At 36.5% G+C, this 22,015-nt stretch overlaps 5 protein-coding genes across 8 annotated transcripts; 2 read left to right on the forward strand and 3 right to left on the reverse strand.

Annotated features, from left to right (window-relative positions):
* Positions 1-41: 41 nt before the first annotated feature.
* Positions 42-19,205, reverse strand: LOC126746605 (peroxisomal acyl-coenzyme A oxidase 3-like). 2 transcript variants are annotated; one of them, XM_050454919.1, is made up of 12 exons: positions 19,068-19,205; positions 11,520-11,592; positions 11,359-11,463; positions 11,093-11,300; positions 10,908-11,034; positions 10,692-10,859; positions 3,158-3,437; positions 2,855-3,098; positions 800-1,036; positions 590-741; positions 246-536; positions 42-189 (listed from the first exon to the last, which is right to left on the reverse strand). In XM_050454919.1, coding segments are annotated over exons 1-12 (2,001 nt in total). In that variant the 5' UTR covers positions 19,070-19,205; the 3' UTR covers positions 42-75. The 2 variants fall into 2 exon arrangements, with proteins under 2 accessions (XP_050310876.1, XP_050310875.1); XM_050454918.1 differs by lacking the exons at positions 10,692-10,859; positions 10,908-11,034; positions 11,093-11,300; ... (1 more) ...; positions 11,520-11,592; positions 19,068-19,205 and adding exons at positions 5,385-5,704; positions 5,758-6,069; positions 6,134-6,490.
* Positions 2,195-2,850, forward strand: LOC126746608 (EKC/KEOPS complex subunit TPRKB-like). The gene has a single exon (XM_050454925.1). The coding sequence runs from the start codon at positions 2,316-2,318 to the stop codon at positions 2,829-2,831; it is 516 nt and encodes a 171-aa protein (XP_050310882.1). The 5' UTR covers positions 2,195-2,315; the 3' UTR covers positions 2,832-2,850.
* On the reverse strand, positions 14,577-19,017 carry LOC126746607 (calmodulin-lysine N-methyltransferase). 2 transcript variants are annotated; one of them, XM_050454924.1, is made up of 4 exons: positions 18,440-19,017; positions 18,030-18,256; positions 15,241-16,044; positions 14,577-14,686 (listed from the first exon to the last, which is right to left on the reverse strand). In XM_050454924.1, exons 2-4 carry the CDS (start codon positions 18,171-18,173, stop codon positions 14,675-14,677), a joined length of 960 nt encoding a protein of 319 aa, XP_050310881.1. In that variant the 5' UTR covers positions 18,174-18,256; positions 18,440-19,017; the 3' UTR covers positions 14,577-14,674. The 2 variants fall into 2 exon arrangements, with proteins under 2 accessions (XP_050310881.1, XP_050310879.1); XM_050454922.1 differs by lacking the exon at positions 14,577-14,686 and having other exon boundaries at positions 14,722-16,044; positions 18,440-19,012.
* A 340-nt stretch (positions 19,206-19,545) lies between the features above and the next one.
* LOC126746609 (BET1 homolog) lies at positions 19,546-20,501 on the forward strand. Its single transcript, XM_050454926.1, has one exon. It carries the CDS (start codon positions 19,934-19,936, stop codon positions 20,267-20,269), a length of 336 nt encoding a protein of 111 aa, XP_050310883.1. The 5' UTR covers positions 19,546-19,933; the 3' UTR covers positions 20,270-20,501.
* Positions 20,453-21,956, reverse strand: LOC126746606 (ubiquitin-like domain-containing CTD phosphatase 1). Of its 2 annotated transcripts, XM_050454921.1 has the most exons (6): positions 21,566-21,956; positions 21,359-21,508; positions 21,203-21,301; positions 20,925-21,016; positions 20,728-20,873; positions 20,453-20,671 (listed from the first exon to the last, which is right to left on the reverse strand). In XM_050454921.1, the coding sequence occupies exons 1-6, from the start codon at positions 21,720-21,722 to the stop codon at positions 20,515-20,517; spliced, it is 801 nt and encodes a 266-aa protein (XP_050310878.1). In that variant the 5' UTR covers positions 21,723-21,956; the 3' UTR covers positions 20,453-20,514. The 2 variants fall into 2 exon arrangements, with proteins under 2 accessions (XP_050310878.1, XP_050310877.1); XM_050454920.1 differs by having other exon boundaries at positions 20,925-21,301; positions 21,566-21,951.
* Between the last annotated feature and the right edge of the window lie 59 nt (positions 21,957-22,015).

Consider the following 22,015-nt stretch of genomic DNA (forward strand, 5'->3'; position numbering starts at 1 on the left):
TAATTACAGTTTCCTGTAAAACCTTGACACCACACACACTCTTACCAATAAAATTCAATATATTGTCACAATTGATTACAACTTGCCCTTTAAAACGTTCACTTTCCAGTTGGTGATGTCTTGCCACCAGTCCGGTCTGCGCATCGCATAAGGCGACCCGAAAATGGCGGACTGCAACCGTTTATACACCTAAAATTAATTAATTACGAATTTTAATTATTAATAAGTTAATTAATAATGCGTGCCTCGCCGTCTGAGGCCCCTAGGGGCGAATTCAAGACGAAATCGGGCGGGGCCAAGACGTCAACCAGCGCCACCGCCTCCCCCTTTAGTTCCGAGCACAGTCGCAAGATGGCGTCGCGGATCAAGGTGGCCGGGGTCGATCCTCGCGCCATCTCTCCTTGATACAGTGACGTCATATGGTATGTTTCCAAGGAGAATAAGCCGTAGAGGGCGAACAGTTTTGTTAATACCGCCTTGATTTCTGGAGAGGGCGCCACTTGGATTGTTTCTAGCATGGTTTGGAGCATGAAGTGCTAGAAAAGGAGGGTCACGAGAGTTGACGCATTATAAGAGGTGTTAAACGTACCTGAATGAAGGCAATTGATAAGTTTTTAGCGTGAAAAACCTGGTTGTCGTTCTTAGCCCAGAAAACGTCTTTTTTTGCCAACAGATTTTCCAATTTATCGTGGGTGCTTTTCAGTAAATAGCACACCAGCCATTGATAAATCGACATAATTACTAAAAACACCCGCTCAATAACTTTGTACACATAATAATAAAAATTTTATTAAATTACTTTCTGGTTGGCACACCTCCTCGACGTTACCAGCCTTCCATGTTACCCCACCTAAAATCTTAAGGCCATCAGTTAAAAAATCCACAGACCTTAAGGGCGTGGCAATCCTTTGACCCTTCAATACCAAAGGCCACAACTTAATTAACCAATTGGCGGTCTGTTGGATGAGCACGTGGTTTTCACCCTCGTACGTCAAGTTGGCGTCGTGGTCGTTCCTTATGTCACCTAACCTTGCCGCTAGGAAAACGAAAATCCGTAAAATCACTTGCCCCCACCGTATGTCAAATTGACTTGAATGACGTCATTTTTAAGTTTGGCAACCATGGATCGTTTTGGAAAATAAGTGATTGACGCCTGTCAACGTCAGTTGTATGTAATTGACGTCTGACAATTGCGGAAATGGTTAGTCAATATGCAATGAACAGTTGTTTTTACTATATATTATTAAATATATATATATTTCAGAGGATAAAAGTGTATAATATTCATACGGGTCCTTTATCTTTCAAATTACCTTGAATCGATATTTGTTTACTATAAACTTTGACAACCAAGACAAATTTTAACATTTACTTGCCATGAACAGTTGTTCAACTCACTTGTCAGTTGTCAATGTCAAATACCTTGATGTACGTTGCGTAAATGGTTGATCAACATTAAGTGAACAGTTGTTCATAATACACATTAGTGTCTATAAATTAATTGTTATATGTATTACTTTGAATATAACCTTTAATTAATTACAAATCCTTTGCGAGTCAAATTACCTTTTATCGAGGTTTGTTTACTATAAACTTTGGCAACCGAAGAACATTCTGACACATTTTTGCCGTGAACAGTTGTTCAACTCACCTGTCATTTGTCAACGTCAAATGCCTTGAATTGACATTTGTGTTAATGGTTGGTCAACACTCTGTGAACAGTTATTCATATGAAATTTCAGCGTGTACTAATTAGCCATTATATGTATTACTTTGTGTATAACTTTCAATTAATTACAAATTCATGACGTCCCTTTGTGTCTCATTTACTATAAACTTTGATAACCGAGGCAAATTCTAACACTTAATTGCCATGAACAGTTGTTCAATTTTCTTGTCATTTGTCAACGTCAAATGATTTGTATTGAATTGGTTGGTGTACATTCTGTGAACAGTTATTTATATTATACATATTTCAATTCCTACCAATAAATTGTTATATATATTACTCTGTATAACCTTTAATTAATTACAAATCCATGCCCTTTGTGTGTCAAATTACCTTAAATTAAAGTTTGTTTATTATAAAGTTTAGCAACCGAGGCACATTCTTACTGTGAACAGTTGCTCAACTCATCTGTCAATTGTCAACGTCAATCGCTTGTCACTTGTCAACCGATCAGATGTTACACCCAAACAAGCCTAATTTCTTGTTAAAAACAGTGGATTTCCATCCCAAAACAGGGGCAAATTTAACCAATTTCCATCCCAATTTAACCTGTAAATAACCCCAAAAAAAAAACAGTGCACAAATCATGACCTCCTACAGTGAACCGTTGGACCCAATAACCAAAACCCGGATAAAGATGCGTCTGTACCAAAACGTGGAAAACACCCCGGAACTGCGCAAGAAAATCCTCGGGGGAGAACTGCGGTGTTGCATCGTAAAACCGGAACTGGTTTATGACCCGTTGCAGGTCACTGTGGCGGCAAACAAGGCCTTAACCAACAAAAAACAAACGACCAAAAGTGTGTTCACCGAGATCCTGTTCAATTTGTCTCCGTCGACTAACATAAGCCAAAGTTTATTGAAGTTCGGCATAAATGACCAGGACAAGAACTTATTAGTGGTCACCCTAGAGAAGGAAGGAGAGGCACGGCTGTCTGAAGAAGTTTTTTCAGCAATACAGGGCAGCCCCTTAGACATTTTACACCTGGGGTGCTTAAGTGACGTGGGGGCCATAAGAAAACTGTACAAAATAACCGATAAGGAGCATGAAAGTGTTAATTTAATAGATTCCGTTGTCAGTAGAATCGCTTTAAAGGAATAGATAGAGAATAAGTTCATAATTACCTTTTAAATATCCATGTCCGCCGCAACACTCTCGACACTCCTGTATCGCATCCCTCATAGTCCAACCGGCAATCGGCTTTGAGGCAGACGAGACTGCATGAAGCTCCGTCCCCAGTTCAGGTAACTTTTCCTTATTATTCCCAAGGGCCGAATCGATGGCAAACTGATACTGGTCCTCAAACAACTTTGAGGAAAAGATCCTGAGGACATACGCTGCGGCCAGGTATGGTAGTAACCGATATTGCTGTCGCACAAAGATCCCCTTATAACCTCACTCGTACCCGACCACCTCTAATTACTCACATGAGTCTGATATTCCAGTAAAGGCACCTCGGGACTATTGTCAGGCCCGAACTGTTTCCTAACAGCCGAATACCTTATGGCAATTGTTAACCCCTTGACCCCATAAGCCTCACAGAGGGCCGTGATGGTGACCCTTCCTACCGATAGGGCTCCCAGGGCGGCCCCGTGGCGCTTATTGGGGTCCCTAAAGGGGGTCACGTACTGACCGTTATCGGTTACGTCCCCCAGTTTGTTCAGTAGGTTTTCCTTGGGGATTTCGTAGTTGTTAAACATTACAAAGCTGTAAAGGGAAATGTGTGTTGCGGTGTATTCGGTTATTTAAATCAGGGTTTTTTGATCAAGTGTCACGTATGGGGGGGCGATTAAATTATACTTACGAGTTTGTTTTTTTTAATTATTTGGTTTTGGGGTCGTTTTTTCGGAAAAATCATAGAGATGAAAACGATAGAGTGTAAAATTCTCTATAAAATATCCTTAATAAGTTTTCATGTATCTCCAGTAGGTCATTAGAAAAATGGCATTTTTTGATTTGGTGAAGGCGCCAGTCTAGGGTTAAGGGCACTTTATTTGCAAATAACTCGAGAACGAGTCAAGCTATTTAACCAATTTTTTTTTTATTAAAAGGACATACTTTAGCGGTCATATAAACGCGTTTTCATTCAAATGGTGACATACGAGGGGCATTAAAAAAATGTTTGTAACCTTCTTTTTCAATTATCCTCATTCGAAATAATTTTTTCAAAAAAATCATAGGGACCAAAAATATAGAGCATGAAATTCTTTATAAAAAAATATCAATAAGTTTTCATATATCCCTAGAAAATCCTTAAAAAATGACTTTTTATGAATTGGTGAATGCGCCAGATCTGGGTCAAGGCCGCTTTAACTGAAGATAACTTGAAAACGAAACAAGCTATTCAAACAATTCTTTTTTTCTTTGAAAGAAGATACTATCGCGGTCATATGAACGTGTTTTTGTCAAAATAGTCTTGTACGAGGGGCACTTAAAGAATATTTGAAAACTTTTTTTTCAATTATCTTGTTTTGGAAAAAATTTTTGAGAAAAATCATAGACACCAAAGTAATAGAGCATGAAATTCTCTACAAAAAACTATTAATAAGTTTTCACCTACCTCCAATAGATCCTTGGAAAAATTGCTTTTTATGAATTGGCGAATGCGCCAGACCTGGGTCAAGGACCCTTTGACTGAAGATAACTCGAGAACGAAACAAGCTATTTAAACAATATTTCTTTTCATTGAAAGATCATACTTTCGCGCTTATATACACAAATTTTTATTAAAGTGATCATATACGAGGGGCATCAAAAAAATATTTGTAACCTTTTTGTATTATCCTCATTCGAAATAATTTTTTCAAAAAAATCATAGGGACCAAAAATATAGAGCATGAAATTCTTTATAAAAAAATATCAATAGGTTTTCATATATCCCTAGAAAATCCTTAAAAAAATGGCTTTTTATGAATTGGTGAATGCGCCAGATCTGGGTCAAGGCCGCTTTAACTGAAGATAACTTCAAAACGAAACAAGCTATTTAAACAATTCTTTTTTTCATTGAAAGAAGATACTATCGCGGTCATATGAACGTGTTTTTGTCAAAATAGTCTTATACGAGGGGCACTTAAAGAATATTTGAAACCTTTTTTTTCAATTATCTTTTTTTGGCAAAAATTTTTGAGAAAAATCATAGATACCAAAGTAATAGAGCATGAAATTCTCTACAAAAAACTATTAATAAGTTTTCACCTACCTTCAATAGATCCTTGGAAAAATTGCTTTTTATGAATTGGCGAATGCGCCAGACCTGGGTCAAGGACCCTTTGACTGAAGATAACTTGAGAACGAAACAAGCTATTTAAACAATGTTTCTTTTCACTGAAAGATCATACTTTCGCGCTTATATACGCATATTTTCATTAAAGTGATCACATACGAGGGGCATCAAAAAAATATTTATAACCTTCTTTTTCAATTATTTCCTTTCGGAATAAATTTTTCAAAAAAATCATAGAGACCAAAAAGATAGAGCATCGAATTCTCTACAAAAAAAACTTAACAAACTTTAAGGTACCTTCAACACAACCTGAAAAAACGTTAATTTACTATTTAACGAAGGCACTGGTCAAGGGACAAACCCACAATTCAGATGCAAATAAGTTCAAAACGACACTTGAACAACCCCATTAAAACACCCCAACTGATTACCCATTATCGATTCCGTTCAATCCAATTTTCTCTCCCATGTCCCCCACGGTGACCCCAGGGTACGGAAGCAAAGTCTTGGGGTCCCTCACTGGTACAACGAAACAGTGGAGCCCCTGATGGGTGTTTTCGGTGTAAAGTTGGGCGTAAACGATCGCATGGGTGGCCATTTGACCCAGGCCGCCCACCCAACACTTGGCCGCCTCGAAGCTCGTCGAGTTCACAACAAAACTGCGATTTTCTTTGTTATAAGTGGCGGTCGTTTGCATCCCTTTTACGTTTGAACCGTGGGCGACTTCCGTTAAGCCGTAGCACCCTATAATCTAATTCCCGAATCACACTTACTGATGTTTTATTTAATGTCGAGTGTACTTACTTGTCCTTCCTCGGCTTCAGTTAAGAAGTGCTCGTGTCTCTCAGTTCCTAAGGTTCGAATAACGTTTGTAAATAATGAATCGGTCACACTGAACTTTATGGTCGATGAAGGGGAGAGTTGCATCATTATTCTGGTTGCTGCGGCAGGGAACTTTAGGTTCTGAATCAGATAAGGGATTGACAAGAGTTCGATGGATTTATAGATGAAGTTTTGTCGGCAGGCCAGTCTACGCTCCTCGTCAAATGAGAGGGAGTGTATAGGGTCGGAAGACAGATAGTCTAAGTGGCTTAGGAGCTCTGTATATAAGTCATTCTAGGGAGGAATGATTGGTTTTTGAAAAAAAGTGTTTTTGCAGCAAGGGGTCGGGAGGGCTTACTTGGTAGTTCACCACTTCCTCGGTATCCAGGAAGACCTTCAGTTTTTTCCAGCAAAAGGAGGCCTGCTGCCTGTAAAGGTCCAGGGGCCCCCTTTTGAAATCCTGCAGGACGTTGAATTTTGCCATAACTGTTTATTGATGCACACTTAAGACTTTATCATGTTCTGACTGAACTTTAAACTTGTGCATGGATGATAAGGCGTTTTTAATTAAAGCACATAATTGCCTCGTAGCGGTTTTAATTAATGGCAAACTGTTATCTGGGTCAGTAAACGAGGTAACTTTCGTTATATAGTTTTTTTTAATTGGAAGTGAATAATGAATATTACTAAATAAACAAATGCGTGCATGTCAACATGCGATGAACGGTTGTTGTTAGTGTAGCGGAGCGCCGGCAGAGGGCGCTAGGTGTTTTAAAATGTCATTTTTTTACGCTATTGCCAATTTTTCACTCAAAAAACTTATTTCAGGGGTAAATCTGATCAAAACTAATACACAACAGGGTAAAGTACTTTATTATATCACGCAATTAATTTAGATTTAAGCAAAAATAGACAAATGAAAGTCAACATTTGATGAACGATTGCTCTTAGTTGAATTGGACAGTTGGCGCCACATGTCATTTATTTACAAGGTCAGTGTCCCGATAAAATGCCACGCAGTGTTGCCACTACACCAAAAAATTCTTATTTTTTAAATAATTCCGTTTGAAACGTCACAACACACAAGAAGTTAAAAGATATTTATTTATATTACGATATAATTAAAGCTAAATAAGTTCTAATCGACGTCGAGGCGTTGCCGCACGTTTCTCTTGGCCCCCGACTTGATTTTTCTCTTTTTAAAGGCACCGCCCACGACCTCCTCCTCCTCCTCCGGGGCCCTTAAACTGTCGATCGTTTTCTCTTTGAACTCTTTTACGAGGGGCTCGGGCTCCACCACCACCGGGCAATCGTAATATTCCTGTTTAGGTAGCTGTAGGTCCACTTGCGTGGCTGATGTGCTGCAAAAAATAGGATACGATTTGGCAACAGTGTAGACGGCGAACAGTTTTGTTAAACTGTTATATACGAGGGACGTCAAAATAATACTTTAAAGTTTTGTTTTCAAATTATTTCCTTTTGTAGGAAAATTTTCAAAAAAATCATAGAGACTAAAGTTAAAGATCATTAAATTCTTTATAAAAAATTATTAACAAGTTTTGCTGTATCTTCAACGCTTACTTAGAAAAATTGAATTAAATTATTTGGCGGATGCGCCAGGCCGCTTTAACTGAAGATAACTTGAGAACGAAACAAGCTTTTTCTAAAATTCTTCTTTTATTTAAGAGTATATACTTTTAGGGTCACTTTAACGTGTTTTTCTTAAACTGTCATATACGAGGGGCGTCAAAATAATACATTAAAGTTTTGTTTTCAAATTATTTCCTTTGGTGCGAAATTTTTCAAAAAAATCATAGAGACCAAAGTTATAGATCATTAAATTCTCTATAAAAAATTATTAACAAGTTTTGTTCTATCTTTAACACTTACCTAGAAAAATTCAGTTGAATTATTTGGCGGATGCGCCAGGTGGGGGTAAAGGCCGCTTTAACTGAAGATAACTTGAGAACGAAACAAGCGATTTAAATTATTCTTTTTTTATTTAAAAGTATATACTTTTAAGGTCACTCTAACGTGTTTTTGTTAAACTGTCTTATACGAGGGGCGTCAAAATAATACTTTAAAGTTTTGTTTTTACATTATTTTATTTAGTAGGAAAATTTTCAAAAAAATCATAGGGACCAAAGTTAGAGATCATTAAATTCTCTATCAAAAATTATTAACAAGTTTTGTTCTATCTTTAACACTTACCTAGAAAAATTCAGTTGAATTATTGGCGGATGCGCCAGTCGAGGGTAAAGGCCGCTTTAACTGAAGATAACTTTCGAACGAAACAAGCTTTTTTTAAAATTCTTTTTTTATTTAAAAGTATAAACTTTTAGGGTCACTTTAACGTATTTTTGTTAAACTATCATATACGAGGGGCGTCAAAAAAATACTTTAAAGTTTTGTTTTTAAATTATTTCCTTTCGTAGGAAAATTTTCAAAAAAATCATAGAGACTAAAGTTATAGATCATTAAATTCTCTATAAAAAATTATTAACAAGTTTTGTTGTATCTTCAACACTTACTTAGAAAAATTCAGTTGAATTATTTGGCGAATGCGCCAGGCGAGGGCAAAGCCCGCTTTAACTGAAGATAACTTAAGAACGAAACAAGCTTTTTTTAAAATTCTTTTTTTATTTAAAAGTATAAACTTTTAGGGTCACTTTAACGTATTTTTGTTAAACTATCATATACGAGGGGCGTCAAAAAAATACTTTAAAGTTTTATTTTTAAATTATTTCCTTTCGTAGGAAAATTTTCAAAAAAATCATAGAGACTAAAGTTATAGATCATTAAATTCTCTATAAAAAATTATTAACAAGTTTTGTTGTATCTTCAACACTTACTTAGAAAAATTCAGTTGAATTATTTGGCGAATGCGCCAGGCGAGGGCAAAGCCCGCTTTAACTGAAGATAACTTAAGAACGAAACAAGCTTTTTCCAAAATTCTTTTTTTATTTTAAAGTATATACTTTTAGGATCACTCTAACGTGTTTTTGTTAAACTGTCATATACGAGGGGTGTCAAAAAAATACTTTAAAGTTTTGTTTTCACATTATTTCCTTTAGTAGGAAAATTTTCAAAAAAATCATGGGGACCAAAGTTAGAGATCATTAAATTCTCTATAAAAAATTATTAACAAGTTTTGCTGTATCTTCAACGCTTACTTAGAAAAACTGAGTTAAATTATTTGGCGAATGTGCCAGACGAGGGTCAAGGGAGCTTTAACTGAAGATAACTTAAGAACAAAACAAGCTTTTTCCAAAATTCTTTTTTTATTTAAAAGTATACACTTTTAGGGTCACTCTAACGTGTTTTTGTTAAACTGTCATATACGAGGGGCGTCAAAATAATACTTTAAAGTTTTGTTTTTAAATTATTTCCTTTTGTAGGAAAATTTTCAAAAAAATCATAGAAACCAAAGTTAGAGATCATTAAATTCTCTATAAAAAATGATTAACGAGTTTTGTTGTATCTTCAACACTTACTTAGAAAAATTCAGTTGAATTATTTGGCGGATGCGCCAGGCGAGGGCCAAGGGCGCTTTAACTGAAGATAACTTGAGAACGAAACACACTTTTTCAATAATTCTTTTTGTGTTCGAAAGTGCATACTTTTAAGGTCATTTCAAGGTATTTTTGTTAAAGTGGCATATACGAGGGGTATTCAAATAATATCTTTTAATTTAATTTTTAAAATTTTTCGTTTATTATTAAATTTTTCAAAAAATTCATAGAGAGAAAAATGATAGGGAATGAAAGTCTTTACAAAAAATCATAAACAAGTTTTCACCTACCTCCAATAGATCCTGGGAAAAATGCAATTTTATTATTTGGCGAAGGTGCCAGTCAACGGTAAAGGTCACTTTACACGTAAATAACTCGGGAACGAATCGAGCCATTTACATAATTCTTTTTTTGTTCGAAAGTATACACTTTTGAGGTTATGTCAATGCAGTTTTGTTAAGATGTCATATACTAGAGGTGTTAAAAAAAATATTTATTTTCTTTTGTATCAAATTTTTCACAAAAATCATAGAGACCAAAGTTAGAGATCATTAAATTCTCTATAAAAAATTATTAACAAGTTTTGCTGTATCTTCAACGCTTACTTAGAAAAACTGAGTTAAATTATTTGGCGAATGTGCCAGACGAGGCTCAAGGGCGCTTTAACTGAAGATAACTTGAGAACGAAACACACTTTTTCAATAATTCTTTTTGTATTCGAAAGTGCATACTTTTAAGGTCATTTCAAGGTATTTTCGTTAAAGTGGCATATACGAGGGGTATTTAAATAATATCTTTTAATTTAATTTTTAAAATATTTCGTTTATTATTAAATTTTTCAAAAAACTCATAAAGAGTAAAATGATAGAGAATAAAAATCTTTACAAAAAATCATAAACAAGTTTTCACCTACCTCCAATAGATCCTGGGAAAAATCCAATTTTATTATTTGGCGAAGGTGCTAGTCCAGGGTCCAAGACGCTTTACCCTCAAATAACTCGGGAACGAACCGAGCTATTTAGATCAATTTTTTTTTCATCGAAAGCACACGATTTGCCGATAATTTCAACATAAATTTTATAAACCCGCCACATACGAGGGCTATTTAAATAAATTAATTTATTATAATTTTCAAATTATTTCCTTTCGTAGCAAACTTTCGAGAAAAATCATAGAGACCAAAATGATAGAGCATAAAATTCTCTTCAAAAAATATATAAACAAGTTTTTCTCTAACTCCAATAGATCCTGAGAAAAATCATATTTAATAATTTGGCGAAGGCACCGGTCGAGGGCCCAAGACACTTTACTCACCGATAACTCGCGAACAAATTAAGCTATTTAAATAATTCTTTTTGCGTTAGAAAGGGCTCAATTAAACCTATAATTTATTTAAGTTTGTACCTTTCCCGTACCACAGCCGTCCATTGCCCATAAGGGTCGTTTTTGCCCGGATCAATGATCGGCCCATAAACCGGCGGGGGCGTGTCCTCTTTCACCCGTCTCGCTTTCATTCGTTCCCTTGCCGCTCGCGCTCTCTCTTCCATATCGTCCAGATCCTTCTCCTGTGCCCTAAAGACTTTCATGTCCCTTTTTCCATTAAAAAAATCAACTGCTTACCTTAACATCGCTTCTTTCTGCTCATACTTGTTCACCTCCCTCATTTTTTTTAACGTTTCTTTGCTTTTTTGCTCCTGTTGCTCTTTTATGGACAAAAACCCCTCGGGGGGTTCAGTCCAAGTTGTTTCTGAAAAAACATGCCATCTCTCTCTCTCTCTCTCTCTCTCTTAAAGTGATAATTATACCATTAGTAACAGTATTCCAATAATAGCTCTTTTGGCCATCTATGGAAGGAATCTCGTGCCAAAGCTTCCTGTTGGCGATTTCCAGATTCTCTTCTTCCACCCTCTTTGCTATCGCCATGGAGGTTAAGTCGGCTGAAGCGTTATGCTCCATGTCCCTCCTATAGGCCTCCATGGCGGCTGCTTCCATGCTCTTAATGGCATCTTCCACCTTAAAGGGCGGGAATAATAGAATATTCCTTTTTGTATATGATATACTATTATTATACCTTAGCGGATTCTTTAAAGGCCTTGGCGCTGTCCTTGGTGATGGTTTTCAGTCGTTTTTTGACGTTGTCCTTGTGCCTTTTACCATTCTCGTGGAAGTCTCTACTCTAGGAACATTCAAGGGAATATACGAGGGTCATTTGATAATGTTCAATTTTATTACCGGTTTGTTATCCGCTATCCAGCATTTGCAAAAGTCGCAATACTTCCGGTCCTGGGACTTCCAATAGTCGGCCCTGGAACAAATTGGAAACAATTGACAACCACCTCTCTCTCTCTCTCTCTCTCTCTCTCTCGGTTAAATTTAGCGTGGAAACAAAAATACACTTTCCGCGTGTTTATACGAGTGTCTCGCTAATAAATAAATTCAGACCACAATATGTAATAACAGTTATGCAAAAAATAAACATGAAAGTGAAATATCCTTTGTGTAAACGCCGGTTTACTTTGAAATGGAGCCAAAAATTAAAGAAAAAACATTTGATTTTGTTTATACGCACCGATGATTTATTTTATCCTGTGCTAGACTGGGACGGAAATACGTACGAAAATGACCGATATATAAAGAAATACATCGAGTTTTATGGTTTGGCGAAGGCGCCGGGTGTGAACCGGAGACTATTTAACTGAGGATAACTTGGGAACGAAACGTGCGATTTTCGTAATTCTTTTTTTGTTTGGAAGAGAAATGTTTTGTGGTTATCCTGATGAATTTTTATTAAGTTCTGATGTACCAGGGGCATTAAAACAGTGTTTATAAGATTTATTTCATCAATATCTCCTTTCAGAATAATTTTTTCAAAAAAAGCATAAGGAGTAAAATGATCGATCATAAAATTTTGTACAAAAACTCATTAAACAGTTTTAACGTATCTCCAATAGTTCCCGAGAAAATTTGAATTTAAGTATTTGGTGGATGCGCCAGGCGAGGGTCAAGGACGCTTCAACTGAAGATAACTTGAGAACGAAACTTGCGATTTTCGTAATTCTTTTTTTGTTTGGAAGAGAAATGTTTTGTGCTTATTCTAATAAATTTTTGTTAAGGTCTGATGTACCGGGGGCATTAAAACAGTGTTTATAAGATTTATTTCATCAATATTTCCATTCAGAATAATTTTTTCAAAAAAAGTATAAGGAGTAAAATGATAGAGCGTAAAATTTTGTACAAAAAATTATTAAACAGTTTTCACGTATCTCCAATAGATCACGAGAAAAATTGAATTTAAGTATTTGGTGGATGCGCCAGACGAGGGTCAAGGACGCTTTAACTGAAGATAACTTAAGAACGAAACGTGCGATTTTCGTAATTCTTTTTTTGTTTGCAAGAGAAATGTTTTGTGCTTATTCTGATGAATTTTTGTTAATGTCTGATGTATCAGGGGCATTAAAACAGTGTTTACAAAATTTATTTCATCAATATTTCCATTCAGAATAATTTTTTCAAAAAAATCATAAGGAGTAAAATGATAGAGCATTAAATTTTGCACAAAAAATTATTAAACAGTTTTAACGTATCTCTAATAGATCCCGAGAAAAATTGAATTTAAGTATTTGGTGGAGGCGCCAGACGAAGGTCAAGAACGCTTTAACTGAAGATAACTTGAGAACGAAACGTGCGATTTTCGTAATTCTTTTTTTGTTTGAAAGAGAAATGTTTTGTGGTTATTCTGATGAATTTTTATTAAGTTCTGATGTACTGGGGGCATTAAAACAGTGTTTATAAGATTTATTTCATCAATATTTCCCTTCAGAATATTTTTTTCAAAAAAATCATAAAGAGTAAAATGATAGAGCATCAAATTTTGTACAAAAACTCATTAAACAGTTTTAATGTATCTCTAATAGTTCCCGAGAAAATTTGAATTTAAGTATTTGGTGGAGGCGCCAGACGAAGGTCAAGGACGCTTTAACTGAAGATAACTTAAGAACGAAACGTGCGATTTTCGTAATTCTTTTTTTGTTTAGAAGAGAAATGTTTTGTGCTTATTTTGATGAATTTTTGTTAAGGTCTGATGTACCAGGGGCATTAAAACAGTGTTTATAAGATTTATTTCATCAATATTCCCATTCAGAATAATTTTTTCAAAAAAAGCATAAAGAGTAAAATGATAGAGCATTAAATTTTGCACAAAAAATTATTAAACAATTTTAATGTATCTCCAATAGTTCCCGAGAAAAATTGAATTTAAGTATTTGGTGGATGCGCCAGACGAGGGTCAAGGACGCTTCAACTGAAGATAACTTGAGAACGAAACGTGCGATTTTCGTAATTCTTTTTTTGTTTGGAAGAGAAATGTTTTGTGGTGATTCTGATGAATTTTTGTTAAGGTCTGATGTACCAGGGGCATTAAAACAGTGCTTATAAGATTTATTTCATCAATATTTCCATTCAGAACAATTTTTTCAAAAAAAGCATAAGGAGTAGAATGATAGAGCGTAAAATTTTGTACAAAAAATGATTAAACAGTTTTAACGTATCTCTAATAGATCCCGAGAAAAATTGAACTTAAGTATTTGGTGGAGGCGCCAGGCCTGGTTCAAGGACGCTTTGACTGAAGATAACTTGAGAACGAAACATGCGATTTAAATTATTCTTTTTTTAATCGAAAGTGTATGGTTTCACCGTCATCTAGGCACATTTTTGTTAATATACCACATACAGGAGGCATCAAAAAAGCCTTTATAAAATTATTTTTGTTATTATTTCGGTTTAGATACATTTTTTCAAAAAATTTATAAAGAATAAAAAGAGAGCGTAAAATTGTTTATAAAAAAATATAAACAAGTTTTAACGTGTCTCTAATAGAACCTGAGAAAAATTAGATTTTGTTATTTGGCGAAGGCACCAGACGAGGGTCCAGGACGCTTTGACTGATGATAACTCGAGAACAAAACATGCGATTTAAATGATTCTTTTTTTTATTCGAAAGACCATAGATTCACCATTATCTACGCACCTTTCTGTTGACGTGTCTTATACAGGAGCTGATTAAATAGTGTTCATCAGGTTTCATTTCAATTTATTTCGTTTGGGGGACATTTTTTTGAAAAAAACATAGACACCAAAATTGAAGAGCGTAAAATTCTTCATAAAAAACTATAATAAACTTTACGTCTATCTGCAACGGTTTCGGAAAAAAAATGTTTTTATTTTAAATTAAAAAAAAAATCCCATTTATATTTGGATTCATTTATTATAAGTCGGCCTTCGAATTAAACGAATCTCTCTGCAATTAGTCAACCCAAAAATCGACACCCGTGTCTCGTCAATTTATCATCGATCCGGGATTTTCAGCATCTGGACCTCATCGATCGCGTTTATAAACCGACCTAAAAAGAGAGCGAGAGAGAATTAAAACACGGCATTTTTACAATAATTAATTCGTTTATTACAACAATCAATTGGGCCCTCTAGCGGTGAAAGTTCACACTTCACTTCTCAACCGCTAGAGGGCATTATTACACTCATTAAAATCCCTGTAAATTCCAGTATTAAGGAACTAGTAGGCGTGGCAAGGGTGTCTTCGATCAAACCACGCCCCCTCGGTAAAAAACAATAGAGTTTATTGGTTGTTATATTGGTGCTGGGGAGGGGGCGTGGTTTATTTAACACAGCGTTGCCATGGAGAATAATTCAGGAGTGGGGGAAGATAAGAGGATCTTTTAGACTAATAATACTGCTGTATGACGTCACACGCGCGGCAAATTTAAATTATTTAACTAAGCACTATAATATTACAAGGGATGTCATGACTCCTAGACGAGGAAAAATTGGTATTATTGTATCACAGATAAGGTCGATCAGACTAGAGTGGGTTACAACAACAATAATATGGAAGGGGGATGGGAAGGGGGGCGGGGCACTCAATTTAACCCTTATTGACCTCAATCAGAACCGGATAATGAATGTTGTCGTTATAGTCGCAGTGACTCATCAACGCCAACCGTTTCTCCCACACCACCTCGCTGTAATTCATCACCCGTTTGCACCTTAAACCGCGCGCCTCACTTTGACTCACGAAACTGTCGAGGGTGGAGCCCCGTCGAGGGGCCATCACCAAAGCGAAGCCCCCGGGGGCCAACCGACTGCTCAAGCAATTTATAAAGTCGACGCGGGCGTCGTCGAAGAACAAACAGTCGGCCGACAAGATGGCGTCGAACTGGCGTCGCGCCGGATCCGGTTGGCCCCACTTGAGCACCTCGCACTCCGTGCGGCAACTGAACTTGTTGCACTCCAAGATGGCGGACACGTTTTCCACGGAGGTTTTGTTGCCGTCGGTGAGTAAAACCCGCGCGGCCGCACTGTATTTGGCGACGAAGACCCCCGCGAGACAGGACATCCCGCCGCCCAGTTCCAGGACCCTTTTGCCCTCGAACAGGGTCAAGTTGAGGCAGACGTAGTAGCTGAGGGTTTCCTCCGAGGGCCAGATGCACACGTTGCCGGTGTTGTTGAAGCCCATCAGGTCTTCGGCGCTAAAAGTGCGATTTCTATGGCCGACGTTCACGTCGAAGGTGGTCGTTGGGTCGAGGGTGATCGAGTAGACGAACCAGGTTCTTTTGGTGATCAAGTCGCTCGGGTGGGCTGTAGGTGGGGCGGGGAGTTCGCGCGTTTGTAGCAGCATGAACGAGGAGATTCGCCGCACCGAGATCTCGTCGGTGGGGCTCGAGGGTTGACTCCCTGCGGGGCTCTATAAGAGAGAGAGAGGGAAACGGGTTTGGGGTGAGTTTTTCCAAAAAAAAAAACGGAGCGTAAAATTATCTACAAAACATCATTAAGAAGTTTTATTGTATCTGTAATAGGTTCTGAGAAAAATGGATTTTTATTTTTTGGAGGAGGCGCCGGGCGAGGGTCAAGGGCGCTTTAACTGAGGATAACTTCAGAACGAAACAAGCGATTTAAATGATTCTTTTTTTATTCAAAAGACTATAGATCTACCGTCATTTATAGGCATTTTTGGTGAAGATGCCATATACGGGGGATGCTTAAATAATAATTTTGAAGTTTATTTTTCAATTATTTCCTTAAGGAACAATTTTTTCGAAAAAAACATAAACACAAAAAGGATAGAGCATTCAATTTTCTACAAAAAATTATTAAAAAATTTTACTGTATCTCTAACGGGTCTTGAGAAAAATGGATTTTTATTTTTTGGCGAAGGCGCCAGGCGAGGGTTATGGGCACTGTAACTGAAGATAACTCGAGAACGAAACAAGGGATTTAAATGATTCTTTTTTTATTCGAAAGAGTGTAGATCTATTGTCATTTGTAGACATTTTTGGTGAAGGTGTCGTATACGGGGGATACTTCAAAAATAGTTTTAAAGTTTATTTTTCAATTATTTCCTTAAGGAACAATTTTTTCGAAAAAAACATAAACACGAAATTGATAGAGCGTTAAATATTCTACAAAAAATTATTAAGAAATTTTATTGTATCTCTAACAGGTCCTGAGAAAAATGGATTTTTATTTTTTGGCGGAGGCGCCAGACGAGGGTCAAGGGCGCTTTAACTGAAGATAACTCGAGAACGAAACAAGGGATTTAAATGATTCTTTTTTAATTCGAAAGACTGTAGATCTACCGTCATTTGTAGACATTTTTGGTGAAGGTGTCATATACGGGGGATACTTAAAAAATAGTTTTAAAGTTTATTTTTCAATTATTTCCTTAAGGAACAATTTTTTCGAAAAAAACATAAACACAAAAAGGATAGAGCGTTCAATTTTCTACAAAAAATTATTAAAAAATTTTACTGTATCTCTAATAAGTCTAGAGAAAAACAGATTTTTATTTTTTGGCGAAGGCGCCAGACGAGGGTCAAAGGCGCTTTAACTGAAGATAACTCGAGAACGAAACAAGCGATTTAAATGATTCTTTTTTTATTCGAAAGAGTGTAGATCTACCGTCATTTTTAGACATTTTTGGTGAAGGTGTCATATACGGGGGATACTTAAAAAATAGTTTTAAAGTTTATTTTTTAATTATTTCCTTAAGGAATAATTTTTTCGAAAAAAACATAGATACAAAAATGATAGAGTAGAAAATTATCTATAAAACACCATTAACAAGTTTCACCGTATCTCTACTAGATCCTGAAAAAAATAAATTTTATCATTTGGCGAAAGCACCAGGCGAGGTCCAAAGACACTTTAACCGACGATAACTTAAGAACGAAACAAGCTATTAGAATAATTCTTTTTTTACTTGAAAGCTCATACTTTACTAAACAAAGAGAGCAAACTTGACGACTGTAAAAGAACGAGACGATCACGCAATCGGGGCATGCGCATTAATTAACGTGGCGAATTACAAAAGAAACTTGGCCCGCGGACTAAAAAGAACAACCGTTCACCTTCCCGTTCGCATTAACATTATTTTTTATTTAATACTAATTTTATCGGTGCGAAAGTTAAATATAAAGTAACATTAAGGTTCGGGCGCGGCAACGTTTGGCTTGCATCCCAAACCGTTATAATAAATTATTATAGAAAAATTAAGAGGGTCATTCTCCGAGAAACTCCCTTAGTAACTAACCCTCAACAAAGCAAGATTTTTCGAGAGAATCACCCTCTCACTTGAATGCAATACAAACCGCAGGCCAACATAATCGAAAGTGCTATGGGTTAATAAATTGTAATTGCTATTTTTAGGTTAAAAGAATACTTTCGTGGTACCTTTAAGGCTTTGGCGAGGATCGCCCATCGTCTGCGTGCGACCTTTTTCTGCTTCTCGCGCCCCCTGCCGTCGATATAGGGCACCTGGTCTAGGTCTATTTTGAAATTCTCACTCAACTCTAAAATGTCTTCCGCTTGGTCCATAAGGTTTCGAGGGGCATCACGTCTACATTTATTTTTTGTGTCTGCTTATTTATTCATGTCCTCGGATTGCTCTCCCATAGAAGCTAAAAATGATAATAAATATAGAGGGGGGGTCCTAATAATAAATATAAACAAGTGTAAAGGGTTTGACCCCGAAACACCACCACATGCACGTTAGTAAAGAAAACAAGCTGTTAATTATTATTTGAAACTCCCAGCGTCAAGCAATAAATTACAAAAAACAAAAAAAGAAAAATAAAACTTACTTCCGACAGCCAGAAAACAAAAATCAAACAACCCGAAAACACCACAATAAACTGAACGGAAATAATTAGACGAGTGTTGAGGTCGCGACGGTCGACAGGGAACACCGGGCGGGAAAACGGGTTTTCTCGTCATTGTTATATCGGACCGAGTGTGCGTGCACTTAACAATCGGAACTAAAAATAACTCTCTTCCCAGAGGGACTACTTCGCTACTTCAAGATGTTCACTTTATGTAGGTCAACTGAGTAGTATACATTGAGGTCCAGGAAACATAGCGGGACATCTTAGAGGACCCCCAATAGTGAACTAATCCGCGTTTAAGACTCTATGTATAGGGTTGTTAAACAAAGTTGATTTAGCACTGACTAAGCAAAAAATGCTTAGGTTATTCGAGGTTCTCGGGGAGGGTTTTTGGACATCTCAAATGGGTCTTTAGGTTATCAAATCAATTATGTGTTAGCTACATAAGGCCTATATAAGTAACTATATGGCCTCCTAGCAAGTAATCTGGAGATTATAGTGCAGATAGCAAGAAGTAATCTTACTGAATATCAAGGAAAATCTTATAAAATTAAATCGTTTAAATTGTATTCAAAATTATGCGGACCAATACCCGTATTGTACTTACATGTCTTCTGAGCTGATACACACCTGAAAATCTCAATAATATTCACTAAAATAAACAGTTTTTCTAAAAATAATTTGGCAATGTTTTGGTCGTAAACAATAGAACTGTCAATGTCACATGTCATGTCATGTCACATTGACAGCATTTCATGGTGACGTCACTGAAGGAAAAACACAATTCCTAACCTAAAATTCGTATTAAATAGAATGGACGGGCCCCACGAACTTAATAAATATACCTGGACTGCCAAGTATTCAATGTAAAAGTAAATGACCAATATTAGGGGGCCACCATTTTGGTTGATTGTGTTCTTTCCATGCTAGTCACTATGACAAATTTCAGTGGTGCCAACTGTAGGGAAATAAAACAGTTAAAGTTTTTGAGAGGTGATGTTTACAAAATACAAAGAATTTAGTTAAGAATTTAAGATAGTTGCGTTAGATCTGTGTTTAATTTTTTACCTTTATAACTACTCAATGAAGCCAAAACAATTATAAAACTTTTATTTATTAAATGTCTATATTTTCGGGAGTAATCAAAATTAGCTCCATCCTTCACATGCTCATTCTCTCTCTCTCTCTCACACACACTGTTAGTGTTAAATATTCCTTTATATTATTATTACATATCTGTGCTTAATATTATAAATGTTTATAGCGAGTTGTATAATTAACAATTAATTAAACGAAACCGCTCGAAATAACTATTGTTCGCAAAAAACTCTAGACCCCACCGAATTTACAATCAAAACAAAAAACATAACCTAAAAAGACACGTCACTCTTACAAAGTTTAAGTAGTAGTTTCCCTTCAAAAGAGCCTTTAGGAATCCTTGCTAAAGCCTCCAAACTGGCATCGTCTTCCAAAATGAGACGTGCCCACGGTTCCAGTTATTATCAGCCGTTGCCCCAGCAGGACAACAACGACTTGGAACACGAAAACGAGCGTATGGCAGAGGAGCTCTCCGAGAAAATCGGCGTCCTAAAGTCCCTCTCGATCGATATCGGGAACGAGGTGAAGTACCAGCATAAGCTGTTGAACGATGTGGACGACGACATGGACCGGACCGGTGGTTTTTTGGGGAAAACCATGAGCCGAGTGGTGAAACTGTCGAGGGGCTCCCATAACTACATCGTCTTTTATTTGTTCGTTTTTGCCGTCGTGGTGTTCTTTATTTTGTATTTGGTGTTGAAGTTTAGGTAAAATAGTGGGGAATGGTGTAAATAACAGTGCAGTGGTGTAATTTATTTGGATTTTTAGACGAGAAATGTTATTAGTGCGGTTATGTTATAAGGTAGATTTCAACACTTTCCTTAAATTTAAAGTATATATATATTTTTTAATTATTTATCATTTCACTAGGGTAGTTTATGAAATAAAAACCTGTTATATGAAATTCTTATATTAACAATAAAAATGCAAATTACAATAATTATTATCGAGCAACATCAGTTCCTTACATCGCTCTCAGTATCCTCGCCACTGGACCTCCCTTTGGGCTTATATTTCTCCCAATTCTTATGGTTTACTGTTGTAAAGTCATCACAGAACTTTGCAAGATCTTTTATGTACTTTGAAAGTCTTAATAACTCATTATCGGTACACCTAAACGTTCGACAATAAAAAGCCCCCCTCCTTATACTATTTCATAATACTCTCACCTGTTTTTGTGGGCCTCCCTAAATGGCCTAATCTTCAACCCATTTTTAGGATTCATAATAAAATTCCTTCGAATGTCGTCAAACATTATGGTGTTTTTCGGGGTGTATTGCTCAAACTTACCCCAAATAACCCCAAGGGGCTTCACCTGTAAAAAACCATCAACAAAAACTCCTAAAATACACTCTAGAAACCTTACATCTATCATTCCATATTTGGGGGCCTGCACCGAGATCATAGCCAAAGAATCCATATAAAAAGCGATTTTATAGCTGGGGTGCCTGTCGACCCCTAAAAGTTTCATTTTTTCAATGATCCACTTCATATTCGTGGCAGACCATATCACTATGTCATAATCTTCATATGCAGAGGTTAGGAACTCGTGTAAATAGGGCCGCATTAGTTCTGCCCCCGATTGGGCGGTGGTACGATGATCAAACAGTGTATAATCAATATCTAGCACTAGTAATTTCTTACCAGGGCGAAGCTGATTGAGAATTTTCACCTCATATTCTTTCACCCGCCTGGCCACTTTATTTAAGTAAATATCCCGGTTTTCAATAGCGATTTCCTCATCTAAAAGTGCCCGTTTTATTATGTGGGGGGGAGTGATAGGTAGCTATGGGCTCATACCGTCTATATCGAAATCATTAAGGACCTGAGGCAAGTCTTTTGGGGCCGTATTGGCCTCCTGAATGTCCTCCTCCAACGAGCCCATCATCATAATCTTAAAGTTCGGTTTCAGTTGGAGGGCGCCCAGTTTACATTGCTCCTCAGTTTTTCCTGACGCAAGTGACTAAATAGTGAAATAACCCTGAAACAAATCGGACCAAAACTCACCTTTTACCTTGAGGTTTAGCAGTTTTTGCCTCTCGGGCTTGACTGACGTTTTAGCGGCGATCTCTCGTTTCAAGTCGCTCACCGTCTTATTTTCTTCTATAAGGATTTCGTACTCTTTGCCGCTCCATTTGATTATCAACGGAATTTCTTTATCCATTTTTTTTCAAAATTTAACAATAGTAAATAACAACTAATCAAAGAGGTAGAAAGAAGTGAGGTTATGATGGATGAAGGTGTCCTGACCTGCCAGTTGTCAAATAAAAGTAAGGTTAAGTGTCCCACTGTAGAATTTAATTATTAGCGTCTTATTTTTCCTTATAAGGATTTTATTATTAACGGAAGTTCTTTATCCATTTTTTTTAAAATAGTAAACCAAATATAAATAAAGAGAAAGTAGTGAGGTTATGGGAAGGCAGGAATTCTAGAATTTGCCTTTGACAGCTGCTAGCA

The sequence above is a fragment of the Anthonomus grandis genome, chromosome 17, assembly GCF_022605725.1.
Source record: "Anthonomus grandis grandis chromosome 17, icAntGran1.3, whole genome shotgun sequence".
NCBI lineage: Eukaryota > Metazoa > Arthropoda > Insecta > Coleoptera > Curculionidae > Anthonomus > Anthonomus grandis.

Coding starts and splice junctions, on each gene's coding strand:
- LOC126746606 (XM_050454920.1), bottom strand. CDS start 21,722: ATGGATAAAGAAATTCCGTTGATAATCAAATGGAGCGGCAAAGAGTAC. Junction 21,302..21,358: donor TAATGATTTCGATATAGACG/GTATGAGCCCAT, acceptor GGGCACTTTTAG/ATGAGGAAATCGCTATTGAA. Junction 20,672..20,727: donor AGGGAGGCCCACAAAAACAG/GTGAGAGTATTA, acceptor TCGAACGTTTAG/GTGTACCGATAATGAGTTAT.
- LOC126746609 (XM_050454926.1), top strand. CDS start 19,934: ATGAGACGTGCCCACGGTTCCAGTTATTATCAGCCGTTGCCCCAGCAG.
- LOC126746605 (XM_050454918.1), bottom strand. CDS start 6,259: ATGGCAAAATTCAACGTCCTGCAGGATTTCAAAAGGGGGCCCCTGGAC. Junction 3,099..3,157: donor TACTGGAATATCAGACTCAT/GTGAGTAATTAG, acceptor TTTGTGCGACAG/CAATATCGGTTACTACCATA. Junction 190..245: donor TAGGGGCCTCAGACGGCGAG/GCACGCATTATT, acceptor AATTAATTTTAG/GTGTATAAACGGTTGCAGTC.
- LOC126746607 (XM_050454922.1), bottom strand. CDS start 18,173: ATGGACCAAGCGGAAGACATTTTAGAGTTGAGTGAGAATTTCAAAATA. Junction 16,045..18,029: donor TCCTCGCCAAAGCCTTAAAG/GTACCACGAAAG, acceptor TCTCTCTTATAG/AGCCCCGCAGGGAGTCAACC.
- LOC126746608 (XM_050454925.1), top strand. CDS start 2,316: ATGACCTCCTACAGTGAACCGTTGGACCCAATAACCAAAACCCGGATA.